Raw genomic sequence first — 14,481 nt, forward strand, 5'->3', positions numbered from 1 at the left:
AGAATCCCAGAAAATTGACAACGGTCTATAGATTTACCATCACTGCTTTTTCTTTCAAGTCCAGGAAGTTGGTGGGAAAAGATCAATGGGTCTTCTTTACACATATGCATGCGTAGAAAATTTTATATTTTAAAGAATTGTTTTCACTGCCAAAGTTTTAACTGCTTTTTAATTTTTCCACAAAAAACAGACATTATTTTGTTTTTTCTAATCATTCATTTAGAATAAGCTACCTACATCTTCAAGAAGAGTGCTCTATTAAGCTATTTTTGTTATCTTCAACATATTTATATTCCCTTAATAGTGAGTTTGATATATGGGTTTTTTTAAATCAATAGTTGTCCCAAATCCTATTTCTTACTTGATACTGAGTACAATCTTCCTGAATAAATGATATACCTATGGAAAGGGAGAGCACACTGAGAGGCTATGGCTGGAAATACATGTTGCTGACTTTGGTGACAGTAGGTTAGGCAACATCCTTTCAGTATCAATGGTTCAAGGAAGGTCACCCTGGAGCATATGTAATTTCTCGTCGTTTGTAAAGCTGTGTGACAGAGGTCAATAGTAAAACTTATTTAACCAAAAGCAGATTAAATTAAAATTGGACACAATAAGATTACAAGCAAAATGCCATCTGGAAAATTGTGGCAAAGAGCCAGAAGATGGGGTTCTATGCCCCTGCATCTGAAAATGGATCCCCACCACTGCTTCTTACTGCACAGGGAATCATGTCTAATGCTGCTCTTGTGCTACTGTGAGGCCGGGGAAGGAAATAGGGCAACTCATTGTGGGACCACTGTGCCTCTTCCTTCCTGCACCCCAAAGGGAAGTGAGACAGGGAAAGCCAGCGTACATTGTAAAGCCCAATATGTGTGGAAGACTGTAACAACTCAGAGAGAATTTGTTTAGTAATCATAATTAAAGTTGCTGCTTTGTACTTAAGGGTGAAAATCTCATGAGCAACCAATAGCTAAGTGTGCATGTTATACCGTGAGTACGTATCTGTTTATAACTTATGTATTTACTGCAGACATTCATTTCTTTAATTTCTACTAAACGTGATACGCCATGAAATTCTTTCCTCAGCAAAGATAAGACGAATAGGGAATAAAGCAGTGTCTTTCAGAACTCTGCTGAATGCAATCACAAAGTTAAATGCTTTTTCTCTGGTGTTCCTGGGTTAGAGCTACATAAAGTAAACATTGATAGTTACATGGGTCATAGGTAAGAGCTTTAATCTGTACATAAAGCATATATATTTTATACATGTAAATATGCCTACATAGCACTCTCGGGCAATTTCTAAGTTAAACTTAATTGTTGTGTATTCTCTGATCTTTTGGTGATATTCCTATTTTACATTCATATTCTACATCCACCACACACCCATAATAATTGGTCAGGATCTCACTCTACCAGAAGTGAACTTTAGAAAGAAAAGCAGGTGCCCAGAGGTGGGGGATAGAAAGATACCACGGTTATCTGACAATGTGTCAGTTCACTAACAATGGTAAGTCAAAGACCCGCCACTGACTTAAGCAGGAGGGCGCACAGTGATGTAGTAAAGTCGGTTCTTTGTTCTTTTTACCATTAAGTCAGTTCTACTGGCTTATATCCAACAACTTTTCTCCCAGCTGGGTCAGAGAGGAAGGAAAAAAGGAAAAGGGTAGTACAAACTCACTCACCTAACCCACTGAGTGTGTAGAGAAGGTCGCTGGTGGCTAAGAGAATGGGCCCACTCTCCTGCTGCCCTTCCTCTTTGTAGTACAGCTTGTAGCCCTGGATGGCTGCTGTGTCCTCGGCATCCTGCCGCCACTTCACAGAAATGGTGGTACAGTTCACAGGCTCCAAATGTAACTCTGGAGACTTAGGGGCTAGAAAATTTCACCAGAAATGTATGTATAAAAAAAAAACACATAATTCACATGAAAACACAGGAAAGGAGAGATCTCAGATCTTAAGCTAACAGTTGCAAAAAGTTCAAATCCAACAATGATACTATAACGTTCAAAATTTCACAATGATATTAAAGTTTCAGACAGAATTAAATATATAAAATACTACCTAAAAGACTAAGGCATATAAATAAGAACAAAATAATATCTGTATTTGCATGTTTTTTAAAGAGACAATTAAGTACTTTCTCATTTTGACTACCCAACATTTCTCTATGGTAGAACAGGTATTATTATTAATCAATTAACAACAACAACAACGAAACCAGACATGTTACATCCCACATTAGTAAAAGAGAAAGGTCTAAAATGGGTGGGGAACGTTTGGCCTGCGGGCCATATTGGTCTGGCCCTGCCAAGGTAACCATAGGCAGGACTCGAAATTCAATAAATCTAGAACTTTTTTCATAGTTTTTAAGTTGATAATTTTGTATGGCCCGCGAATGATGCTATAAATATCCAAATGGCCCCTTGGCAGAAAAAAGATTCCCCACCCCTGGAAAATTTCCTAGTCCTATGATCTTCCTGTTAAACTAATATTTCAAAAAATATATGGCAATAATATTAACTAGGTCTCTATTAATATGTATAAAACTTCTGATAATTCAGTTTGTTTGGACTGCTGTATCCATCAAGGATTTGCTAAGCAAACGAATAGTGTGAACAAAAGTTTTACACACTAATGAGTTCTATGCAATAAGGGACTACTCAAATAAAAAGTTTAAATTTTTTTCAATTAACTCCATGATCTATGGGATACTTTTATTCATAAAATAAAATTTAAGAATATAAACATAATTTAGATAAGAAAAAATTGATTCAAAAGTATAAATACAGTGTTCTTCCTCAATCATCTTTAGAAATTTACCTTGTACGCTTGTAGCTTTGGGTGTCCTATGTGAAGTCCATACTGATGACTCTCCCAGCCCCACTCTGGTAGCAGCAGTAATCCGCACCAGGTAGACACTATCAGGTTTCAGGCCTTTCAAAAGGTACTCGTGCGTGGTCCCAGGGAGCTCTAGAACTTGGATGGAGTTCTCAGTGCTTAGGCGGAAGGACAGACGATAGAGTACCACTTGGCCCCTCCGATACTTGGCTGGGATCGGCAGCCAGGAGATGAGAATATCAGTGGGACTTCGACTTGTCAAACTGATTTCAGGAGGTCTCAGGGGAACTAGTCATGTAAGAAAACAGGTTGCTGATAAATATTTAGAATCAAAATTGTCAATCAGAGCACGAGTAATAAATGACTATCTTAACAGCAGCACATAATATAATAAAGAGGAGATGCCTTCAGCCCTAACAGAGGTTTTCAAGAGTACAAATCAGAAAAAGAAAAAATGAGAAAGGATCAAGCATAGGGAACCGAACAAGCAAAGTTGTCATTATTGTTTGGGATGAATATGACATTACTTAATACTCATACAAAATTCGAGGATACTTTTCAATCCCATCAAAATGCCTTAGGGACAAAGAAGAGAGAATTATACAAGAGTGGGAAAGCCCAGGACACCAGGGTTTTAACCTGGCAAATAATATTTTGACATGTCAGAGGGATGTCTTAAAAAGCAGTGTGAATTTTGTACTCCCAATGACATACATGGTGCTTAGGACGAAAACAGTGTTTTTCCTCTAAGTAATCTGAATACAACCAGCACCCCAGGGAAATGAGTCGAGCGTAGTGGGAGGCAGTCCAGTGCCGAGTTAAGACAGGTTCTAGACTTAGCCTGCGTGCTTGAATCCTTGCTCTACCACTTACTATTCTGCGAGATCTTGGCCAATTAACTTCTCTGTGTCTGTGTTTCTTCAGACATAAATGAGGATAATATTAATAGCTCATTCTACAGTCTTTCCTATCTCAGTTAACGGCAACCATTTGTCTAACTCAGGCCAAAAATCTTGGTGTCATCCTTGACTCCTCCAAACACACTCCGCATTCAATCCTGTGGCTCTGCGATTTCCCCTGCCACCCCCTGGTCCCTGTCCCCATCACCATTAGCCTGTATTGTTGCCATAGCCTCCTAACAGATTTCCCTGCTTCTGCCTTTGTCCCTACTATCTATTCTCAACACATTAGCTGTTAAAATGCAAGTTAGATGCTGTCACTCTTCTGCTCAAAATAGCTCCCATTTCACTCAAAGTAAAAGACAAAGACCTCTTATGTGGCATATCTGCTTACATGGTCGGCTCCCATTAGTTCTCTGCCTCCTCTCCCACTGCTTTCCACTGGTTCCAGCCCCTCCCGACACACTGTGCTTCTGGCCCTCAGCAATTTCCATCTCCTCTGCCTAGAATGCACTTCCCAGTCATCTGCCTACCCAGCTCCCTCATTTTCACTTCCTTCAGGTCTTCATTCAAATGTCATCTACTACTCAGTGAGCCCTTCTTTGGTGACTGACTAAAGTCTCACATCCTCCCAACATTTTATTCTTCCTTTCCTTGCTCTTTTCCCTTCTGCTCAACACTTACCACTATCTTACATGACTATCATGTTTATTGTTCCTCTACTCCCTATCCCACTAGGGAGTAAACTTCTTGAATTCAAGGACAGGTTTTTGTTTCCTGTTCAGTACTAAATATTAAATAACACATAGCAGGTACTCCATAAACATTTGTAGAATGAATGACAAATTAATACATAGAAACAGGAAAATCCATTTACTAAGCATTTCTGAGTCCTTTATGTGTATGAACTCAAAAATTTGCACAAGAACTCAATGAAAGAAGTAACTACCATTTCTACTCTACAGCTGAGGAAACTGTGGGACAAAGAGGTCAATCACTTGCCCAAGGTCACACAGATTGTGGGTGAAGGAGCACATCCACACAGACCAGACAGAGCCCACATTCTTACCCCTATACTCTCCAATCTCTAGGAACAATAGTTCTATCACAGACTTGTGTAGGGACTAAATAAGATGGTGGAGGAAAGGTTTATAGAATAGGCAGGGATAAGCACTTCCCAAGTGTTAGCTGTATTGGCTGTGCTCTGCTGTGCACTCCAGGAGACACACACACCTCAGAGAAGTATGTTTCGAAAATGGGGAGACACGTATAAATCTGAAAAGTAGTGTCAGAGTCTGTACGCTGTCCAGACATCAAAATCAAACATTAAATTAAAAAGTTGCAGAGTAAGGAAAGGTTTAAAGGACAAAAACTTTGAGATCATAACATAACTGGAATTGGCAAGCTTTCACAAGTTGCTGGCTACACTTAGACTCATTTTCTTCAAAGATATGGGGGTATACCTTACACATCCCTCCAAAATCCCCAAAAGCAAAATCAAATAAAAAACAGAACCTGTGTTTCCCCTTAGACATGTGTGTTAGAGGTTGTTAGACATAATGAGAAAACTGGAAAGGTCATACGTACTGCGGTTCACTCCAAAATTAAACAAACTCTTAAATGAAAGCCCAAATTTGGAATTCAGTATACAGGTCAGTGAAAACTTTTTCATTTAGTCAACCTCTGAACATATAAACATCTAAACAAGTGGCACTATAAAGATATAAGTAAGAGATCTGGGACCAAATGAACACAACAAAAAGATTCTGGAATCATTTCTATAAATACATTTTGAAACTAAGGAAGGGTAGGTGACTTCTTCAGGATAAGAAACATGTATAAAAGGAGAGGAGTATAATTAAGCATATTTTAAATGATTTCCTTGTCACACTGCAGGGCCATAAACAGGGGCTTTCTAGAGCCTCTGGAGAAAGGGATGAAGTCAGAGGAAGAGACTCAGTTCTCCAATACTGTCATAATAAAAGGAATGTCCCTCCACTGTAAGAATATATGACGGCCTGCCAGAGCTCAGTTTCCACCTCATGGTCAAGTAACAAACTGCACAAGTATTATTTTCCTCCTTAAGTAGAATAACCATATTGTATCGAAAAATAAACTATCTGATTTTATAAGAATTTTTTTAAAAATATATCTTTATTGATTTCTGAGAGAGTAAAGGAGAGGGAGAGAGAGAGATAGAAACATCAATGATGAGAGAGTCATTGATCGGCTGCCTCTTGCACGCCCCTGACCAGGGATCGAGCCCACAACCCGGGCATGTGCCCTGACCAGGAATCGAACCCCGATCGCCTGGATCCTAGGTCAACGCTCAACTGCTAAACCATGCCTGGCCGGGCTATAAGAATTTTTTTTAACTGAAAGGTACTAAGTTTCATAAACTCCCAGTTTCGGAAGTCTAATACCTCTACCTCCAGTCATTACACAGACTCAATATGTAACTGTTCTTATATTTATTCATGCCTAGAGAATATACTCAGTAAAAAATAAATAAGTCAAAATTTTAATAAAAACTGCAATATATTTATAATTTAAACTAGGAACTTGAAATACAATGAGAATAGTAGAATTTTATTATTAGAAGTTGTATTATGAATTACAAATAAAAGTTCGCTTTATTCTTACGTTACTATCAAAAAGTAAAGTCATATTTGACATAGCAAATTAGCCTGCTGGTAGCCACAATTGTTTTTGGGTTTTTTTTAACCAGAAAAAAGATATATTCTTTTTCTTTTTTAAAAAATTGATCTTAGGGAAAGGGAGGGAGAGAGAGAGCACATGAAATAACAATGTGAGAGAAAAACATCAATCGGTTGCCTCCTGTACACGCCCCGACTGGGAATCGAACTCCCAACCTTTCAGTGTACAGGACAACATTCCAACCAACTGAGCCACCCGCCAGGACAATATTTTTTCTATTTTAAAACACACTTACTTATTGAAATTGATTAAACATATTAATGTTCATACTTAAATGACCTAGAATCATGTTTTCTTACCGTCCTCTAAAGTATTCTGTGTCACATGGTCAGACATCTGGCTGGCTCCCATCGGCATGTACGCCACAATGTAGAAAGTATAATTGCTGGCAGGTTCTAAGTCATCAATGATATAATGAGTCGTGTCGTTTCCGATAACTACTTGATACTCTTCATTATTTAAACCTACATTAAAGAATCAGTGTTTAAAAATTAAGAATATTCAAAATAAAACTAATAAGACCATTTCCTCTCACTGTAAAACACTGGTCCTTGAGTCTAATCTCTTTCAGTTACATTTTGTGACCCTTTAAAAAATGTGAATGGGAAGGACTGTATTTTTTTAAAAGTAACTGTTTGTCCTGCTACAAATTACTAGTTTGCATTTTTCCTGAACAAATCAAACCGAAAATAATTACTCTTCTCTAAACTCCATTAAGATCTAGTTAAAACTCAGAGCAGAGACAACGTGAGGCAGTAACACACATTGCTTAACATTATGAAACGCTGTAATTCATAAGTGTAAATTTTACTTGCTTAAACTCATGGCTTCTTTTTTCTTTTACACGTAAATGGAGAGACAATGGGGAATGTAATGGCTCTACTCTTTATAAAAACAAACCAAACCAAAAGTTGTCCTGCAAAAGATCTCATTTTGCCCCGAGAGATTCTATTAGATTTGACTGACACAAGTTGTTCTTTTATTTATATTGAAAGCAAAAGAACTGGGAAGCCCAGAATGTGCTTCAGAACATTTTGTTTCACAATGAGCTTTATTTTTGAGAGGAAAAAAAATGCTCAGCAATTCTTAATAAAATATGCATGGCGAGGTAGAGAAGAGGATTTGTCTTTGTGGGATTTAATTCCTACAGAGCAACCCTGTAAAGTGGAACAAGAGCGCCGGTCGCTACTGTGCTTTGTGAACAATTCACAGTAAATGGATGTCAACTTAATCAAAACTCTCTAAGGACGGGGCCCCTTCTTTCCACACTGGATTTATAAACAAAACAGAAGGCAAATTCCACTGTTAAGTTTTCCCACATTTCTGAATGAACTTGATAGCATTTTAATTAGACAAGATTACAGGCATTTCACAACAGACTGGCTAATGTCTCGTTAATTAGGCGCTGCATAGTACGATTTCTGACCTACCAAACAAGGTCCTTGAGTTCGAATTAAAAAGCCTTGTTCCATCCCTGAATAGCCCACTGAGCTGCATGTGGAGGCTCTAATGAAAGAACCATAATAGCAAACAAGAGTGGTCTCCACCAAAACCAGCATTCCTTTTACCTTCCTAAATCACTGAAAAGGGAATTAACATACTCCAACATGCTCAGCTATCAGACTTTCATTCTTCTTGCTACCATGACCCCTGATTTAAATTCAAAATATTCCTCTTCAAAATACTACTTCAAAGTACAAAAAACAAACAACAACAAACCACCTGTTTCTACAGACAATTTTGTTATAACACCATTCTTTGGGTGTTTGGATTTGTTTTTAATGTCTATTACATAAAAGTTAGGCTGGTTGTGTATAAAACTAAAATCTGTAAACTTCTACTATGGTTTCTATGAAAAATCAACAGAGAAATCTCTAGGATTTATAAGTAGTTTTTCCTCTAAATTTTTTGCCAAAGAAATAATAAGAATAAAAATGGAACTAGTAGTCATAAATAAAAATTTGAAGATAGCTCTGCTTTCTACTTTTATATCATAAATGTCAATAATGTCTTATTCAAATTTCAGAGAGTTCTATATAATTTCAGAAAACATATAAAATCAAATATATGGGGAATTTGATAATGTTTATTTTCCCCTTAAAAATAAAATTTCATAGTGACTATACTTGACTACATTATTTTATTAAGCAGTCACACCACTGGTCCTATGTAACTGCATACTTATATTGGCATATTTTGTCTTAGTTAAAGAATTTAACTTTGCTGAAATGAAATCCATAAATACACCACTCTGTATATTTTAGCTGGCAGAGCTACTTACTTCTAAATAAAAAAACCTTAAACTATACTTATATACACAAAGTATATACAACAATACAAAATTTAGGGGAAAAAATAGATTATACATGTGACAGATTGTTTTATTAAAAGAGATAAATGCCATAGAACTTCAAAAATATTATGTGGATTATGTAAAACATCCTTCAGACTGAAAACAAATCCATGATAGCAAGTGGAACTTAAAAATAAACACTTCCCTAATTGCTTACCTTCCGCCTTCATGTAGTGCACGGAATAAGCGATGACTTTGTCTGAATTATAAAGTGGCCTTTCCCAGGCTAAAAGGATGGCTGAACTTGACATGGTTTCAGCATGCACATTATAAGGAGCGCTGGGTCGGTCTTCTGACATTACTACGGTTAGCCTGGCTCTAGATAAAATAGAGCCTTGGCTGTTCTCGGCCATGCACTGATAAATAGCATCATCTTCAGGAATAATCTGGTTAATTACCAATTTACTGAAGAAAGGAAAAATATTTATTTCTATGAAAAACTCTAAGAATGTAAAAATAAAGTTAAACTATTGCTAAGTGTACTACCATTTTAAATGACAAAAAGTACTAAGAACAAAAAAAGTTATACTCAACCATACTGAAAAATCTATATGAATTATTTTAAATTACTCTTATTTTCTGAGTCTATGCAAGCACTAGTGATATCCAAATCCTGTTTGCTTTAGATGACAGCTTAAAAAGTTGGCTTCCCTTAAGAGAGTATATTACTTTGTAATAGCATCTAATTTATATAATATTGCAATGTTACATAAAATTGAGGTCAACAAAAATTTTTAAAGTTTTGTGCAACATAAGTGAGAATGTTACAAGAAGATTAATATTTATATTAATAAAAGTGAGTTTTTATAATGATTACGTTTGAATTCTTAGAGAATCAATTATTTCTTTCTAATTTCTTAATCATGGAAAAAGAAAGTGAGACCCCCTAAGGGTTAATATGCTTGCTAATAATTTAGCTACTTGCTTATCAGGACTATAATCCAGGTCTGGGGAACTGCCCAACATTCATTTCAGTACAGTTAACCACTTCCATGATCCACATATAAAAGGATCTATGGCATGATGATATTATAATCTTAGGTTAATTTCTTATTTCATTTTAGTTTTAAATGCCAAGATAGCTAAAATAATTGATATTATAATTATAGCCATTTCACATAAAAATTACTAAAGCCATCATATCTTATCTAGTAGCAAAGTGACATAACTTACCTGTTGTACATTTTAATTCTACCATTTGAATGTATCTTTCTTCCGTTTTTCAGCCATGACATTTTGGGTGAGGGGATTCCTTCTGCCTGACATACAAATCGAGCAGTGCCAGCTCGAGGCCTCGTTAAACTTTCTGGCCATTCGACAAATAAAGGAGGAGCTATTTTTAAAGAAAAAAAAAAATATTTCTGTTGTTCCAACAGGAATGATACAAAGAGTCAAGGAAGAGTACAGCAAATGACAAAGTCCCACCCCTGAAAATATTAGACATTTTGAGCCTCCAATCTACACTCTACATGTATCTATCCAGATGCCTTTTCCATACATTGCTCAGGTAGATGTGCACTTCCCCCAAGCTTTCCCTATGGAGACCATCTATATAAACACTCTAAAAATATGTGTACTATAATCCTACTTAACTAAACCCAATACATAGCCCCTTATAAATGCATATACACAATCATCAGATTAAAATTTTAGATTGGTGAATGGGTCCGGATTTGTGGGTGGGTGAGGAGGAGAGAAGAGGGAAGCTGAAGTAAGAAGGAATATAATAGTATGCAGGCAGCCAGAATGGTGACTTCTGACTAATAGTTATATTTTAACACAGGACTTTAATTTTCTCCTAAGACTGATCATAAGATTAAGAAACTCCTTATCAACCTTCATATCAATAATACAAAATTCAAGAAAGGTGGAAATAAGCTAAGAGATAAAACAGCAAATGTGAAAATGCAAGATTCTCTTGAATGCAGAAGAAAACATACCTAATACAGTTAAAGTTGCCATGGCAACTGTAAAGTTTCGTGTGCCTGGGATAGTGGCCCGACAAACATATACTCCCGCATGTTGCAGCTTGACATCAGATATCATGAGATTACCATTTCCAAGTACCCGAGTATTATAGACATCAATGGACTTGTGATCTATTTCAGAGAGAATACTTCAGTTAAAACAACGAAATTGTTTCTAAAATTGGTTCAAAAGATCAGTCTCCAAACAATCCTATCAGAAAAAGTATAAAATTCTCAACACTAAAACCATTTCTCTACACACTAAAATGCCAAACGTGTTTTGTATATACAATAAACATTTTATCTGTTTCACTATAATGAACAAAGTTTAAGGCAAAGACTTTTTTCCCTCTGAGAAGACATACCAAGACGGCTCCAAGAAATGATTGGTTTGGGATTTCCTGTGGCCATGCACTCCAAAACAACAGTCTGATGAAGGGATGTTGTTATGTTCTGTGGACCTGCTATAATGGTTGGTGTGTGGAAGGATTTAGACTCCTTAGCTTTGGAGAGGAAAAGGCAGAATACAAAAATAAATTATAAGTAAACTATAAGTGAAATGAGTGAAAAGATCTATTGTTAAGTTATTCACTTTTTTCTTCTTTTAAAACAACTTAATTGAGATATCACTCACATAACATACAATTCACCCATTTGAAGTACAATTCAATGAGTTGTGCAACCATCACCACAATCAATTTTAGAACATTTTCATCACCCCAAAAAGAAACCCCATACCCATTAGCAGTCACTTCCCAATCTCTCCCCATAGCTTGGCAACCACTAAGCTACTGTCTGTCTCTCTCCATTTACCAATTCTAGACATTTCAGAAAAAAGGAACAGTACGTTACGTGACTGGCTTCTTTAAACAGCATAATGTTTTCAATATCCATCCACATTGTGGCACGTACCAGTACCTCATTTCTTTTTATTGAATAACAACAGAGTATTTAATTATATAAACAGGACACATTTCATTTATCCATTCATCAGCTGATGGACATGTGGGTTGTTTCCATATTATTTATTTTTAATTGAGGTTCAAACGTTCATTTAATACTTTCAATAATCTTTTTAAGAATTCATGTGACAGTGGGGAGAAGGGAAGGAGTATGAGAGTGCTTTTGTTTCTATCTTTCATACCAGGAAGCTAACAGATATTACCTCAAATTAAAACAAAGCATTAGCCCAGCCGGGGGTGGCTCAGCGGTTGAGCATCAACCTAGGATCCAGGAGATCGGGGTTCGATTCCCGGTCAGGGCACATGCCGGGGTTGCGGGCTAGGCAGCCGATCAATGACCCTCTCATCATTGATGTTTCTATCTCTCTCTCTCCCCCCCCTCCTTTCCTCTCTCTGAAGTCAATATTCCCTTCCTATTCACATATGGCAAAATAAAAAGTTACGTTCGCTTAATGTTAACTTAATAACTGATGTTCGCTTAATGTTCACTTAATAATTTCTGGGTATGGAATTGGGGATATTTTAAAACTATATTACATCTTTGTACTTTTTTTTAAATCCTCACCTGAGGATATTTTTTTTCCATTGCTTTTTTCAGAGAGTGGAAGGGAGAGAGAGAGAAACATTGATGTGAGAAACATCAATTGACTGCCCCCTAACAGGGTTTGAACCTGCAACCTAGATATGTGTCCTGATCAGGTATCGAACCCATGACCCTTCTGGTGCATGGGATTGTGCTCCAATCAAATGAGCCACTTGGCCAGGGCATATCTTTCTACCTTTTTACTTTTATAAACATTACTCGTTATAATGAGCATGCATTATTTTCACAAATGCAAATTATGGTTTTTCTTAAAACAACAAACAAAAAAACACCAAACTGGAAATGAATATATCTTTACAGACAATGGACAATTCTGGTGGAAATGGATGATTGTTATTTTCTCTTTTTTGTATTTTATATATTTTTAAAAGTGAAATATTTACCAAAAAAAAAATTTAATCTTTCTTAAAGATGATGACACTATTATAGCCTGAGAATAAAAATTAATAGCTGTGCCAATAAAAACTAAAAAATAACTTCTATGAGGTACCTGGAATCACTGTTAGAGAGGCCTCCACACTTTTACGTCTGTGGGCTACAGTAGCAGCAACACAACGGTAATTTCCAGCATCTCTCTGGCCAACATCATAGATCTGTAACACTCCTGTTGGTAGGACAGTTATCCTGCTAAGAAAAGAAAGATGACTGAACTCTTTGTAGTAGATTATTTTTATTTTAACACATATTCTATAAGATTTAATATATTCAACCTTTTTAAAGTGTCAAATGCAATACTTTAAAATTTTTTTAAAAATATTAGCTTGATTCAGCTGTTTTCATTTGGATCACTACAGCTCTCTAAAACATAAGTAACTATGCAGTGTGTGGTTTGTGAAATCCATCAGTCTAATTTTATAGTGTCTCATTTGACATTATAGCTTAGATGTAGCTAACTGGTGGCCTAGAGCTTTGTGTCATTTTTTCAGATTTCTGACTTCTTGTCTATTAATTTCGATGTATTCTCCAAGGTACACCTAAATGTAAATTTTTTAAAAAAAGCACTTCCTTGAATAACTTCTTCCATCTAAGTCCCCTACCATTTTAGGAAATGATTTTTGCCTGTTTAGGGATACTGCTGCTACTCATTAGGACACGAATCTAACTTTTAAAAATTGCTACAAAGTTCTTGATCCTTAAACTCCGACCACCTTCAGAGTCTTAGGTGTGTGTGCGCATGTGTGCATGGATAGTGGAGAGGAACTGGGAAGTGGAAAGCAGAGACAGAAGTGAGCAGCTACCAGGGCACACATGGGAGACCCTTTCATCAGTACTGCTACTTCAGTAAAGGTATAATTTGATTTTCCAAGTCCTTGGGCTGCAATCCATGTACTCAGATGGTTCTATGACTGGAAAAGATATTTGAGGAAAGAACAAAACAGTAAGATAGGCTCTTTGAATTTTGATTTGAACCCCCAAAACAGGAATTATGCCCCATGTGCCAGAGACTAATAGTAATCTAATACTTTGCTTAATTTTGAAGTGTCTTTAAGAATTTGATTATTAACACTTTCAATGAAAATGAGTTCCATAACAACCTTTCCCCCAGAGAGTCTCATGATAAAGTCTTCGTTACTGCATTTACCTGTCCATAGTTACGGGTAGAGTTGTTCGATTTAATTCCCATGTTATAACTGCAGGAGGGTTTGATGAAATCTTGCATGCAAATCTAGCAATTCCACCTTCTTGGACCTCAGTAGAAATTGGCTGAACTTCAAATGCAGAAATAGCTGTAAGACAAAGTTTGACAAATTCAGAATAAGTGCATGAACTATTATACTATACTTGGAAATAACATTATGCTAGATATTATTTATCAGACTTGAACTCTTGCTCAGATGTTAAGACCATTCCAACATAACTAACACAAAAATAATGTAGGGAATACTTATGAAAAAACCACTGAGCAGCTACCCAAATCAAGGAGTCTGGTCTTTCCTAAGATGAAACTCTAACCAAGTTCTTAAGAAACTTACGACCTGTTTGGAGAAAAAAAAAAATGACATAACTGGAACAAAAATAAACAATTAATAGTGGTATTTAATTATATACTAAACTGTGTGGTACAAACTTCAGATACTACTGTATTTCAGAGGAGAAGGAAATCAATGCAGACAGATTAGACAGGAAAAAACCA

At 36.3% G+C, this 14,481-nt stretch overlaps 1 protein-coding gene across 4 annotated transcripts in view; it reads right to left on the reverse strand.

The window, feature by feature from the left end:
- The window catches only part of PRTG (protogenin), a 123,242-nt gene that overhangs the window by 53,836 nt on the left and 54,925 nt on the right, over nucleotides 1-14,481 (reverse strand). For 2 of the 4 annotated variants that reach the window (XM_081144622.1, XM_081144620.1), the window contains exons 3-11: nucleotides 13,930-14,074; nucleotides 12,838-12,971; nucleotides 11,147-11,284; nucleotides 10,755-10,913; nucleotides 9,988-10,147; nucleotides 8,972-9,219; nucleotides 6,761-6,925; nucleotides 2,827-3,132; nucleotides 1,689-1,877 (exon numbers count right to left, since the gene is read on the reverse strand). In XM_081144622.1, coding sequence (XP_081000748.1) covers nucleotides 1,689-1,877; nucleotides 2,827-3,132; nucleotides 6,761-6,925; nucleotides 8,972-9,219; nucleotides 9,988-10,147; nucleotides 10,755-10,913; nucleotides 11,147-11,284; nucleotides 12,838-12,971; nucleotides 13,930-14,074 — 1,644 coding nt within the window. Of the gene's footprint in view, nucleotides 1-1,688; nucleotides 1,878-2,826; nucleotides 3,133-6,760; nucleotides 6,926-8,971; nucleotides 9,220-9,987; nucleotides 10,148-10,754; nucleotides 10,914-11,146; nucleotides 11,285-12,837; nucleotides 12,975-13,929; nucleotides 14,075-14,481 lie in introns of all 4 variants that reach the window. The other 2 variants (XM_081144621.1, XM_081144619.1) reach the window with 1 other exon arrangement.

This window comes from Miniopterus schreibersii (assembly GCF_964146895.1).
Source record: "Miniopterus schreibersii genome assembly, chromosome: 1".
Lineage (NCBI taxonomy): Eukaryota > Metazoa > Chordata > Mammalia > Chiroptera > Miniopteridae > Miniopterus > Miniopterus schreibersii.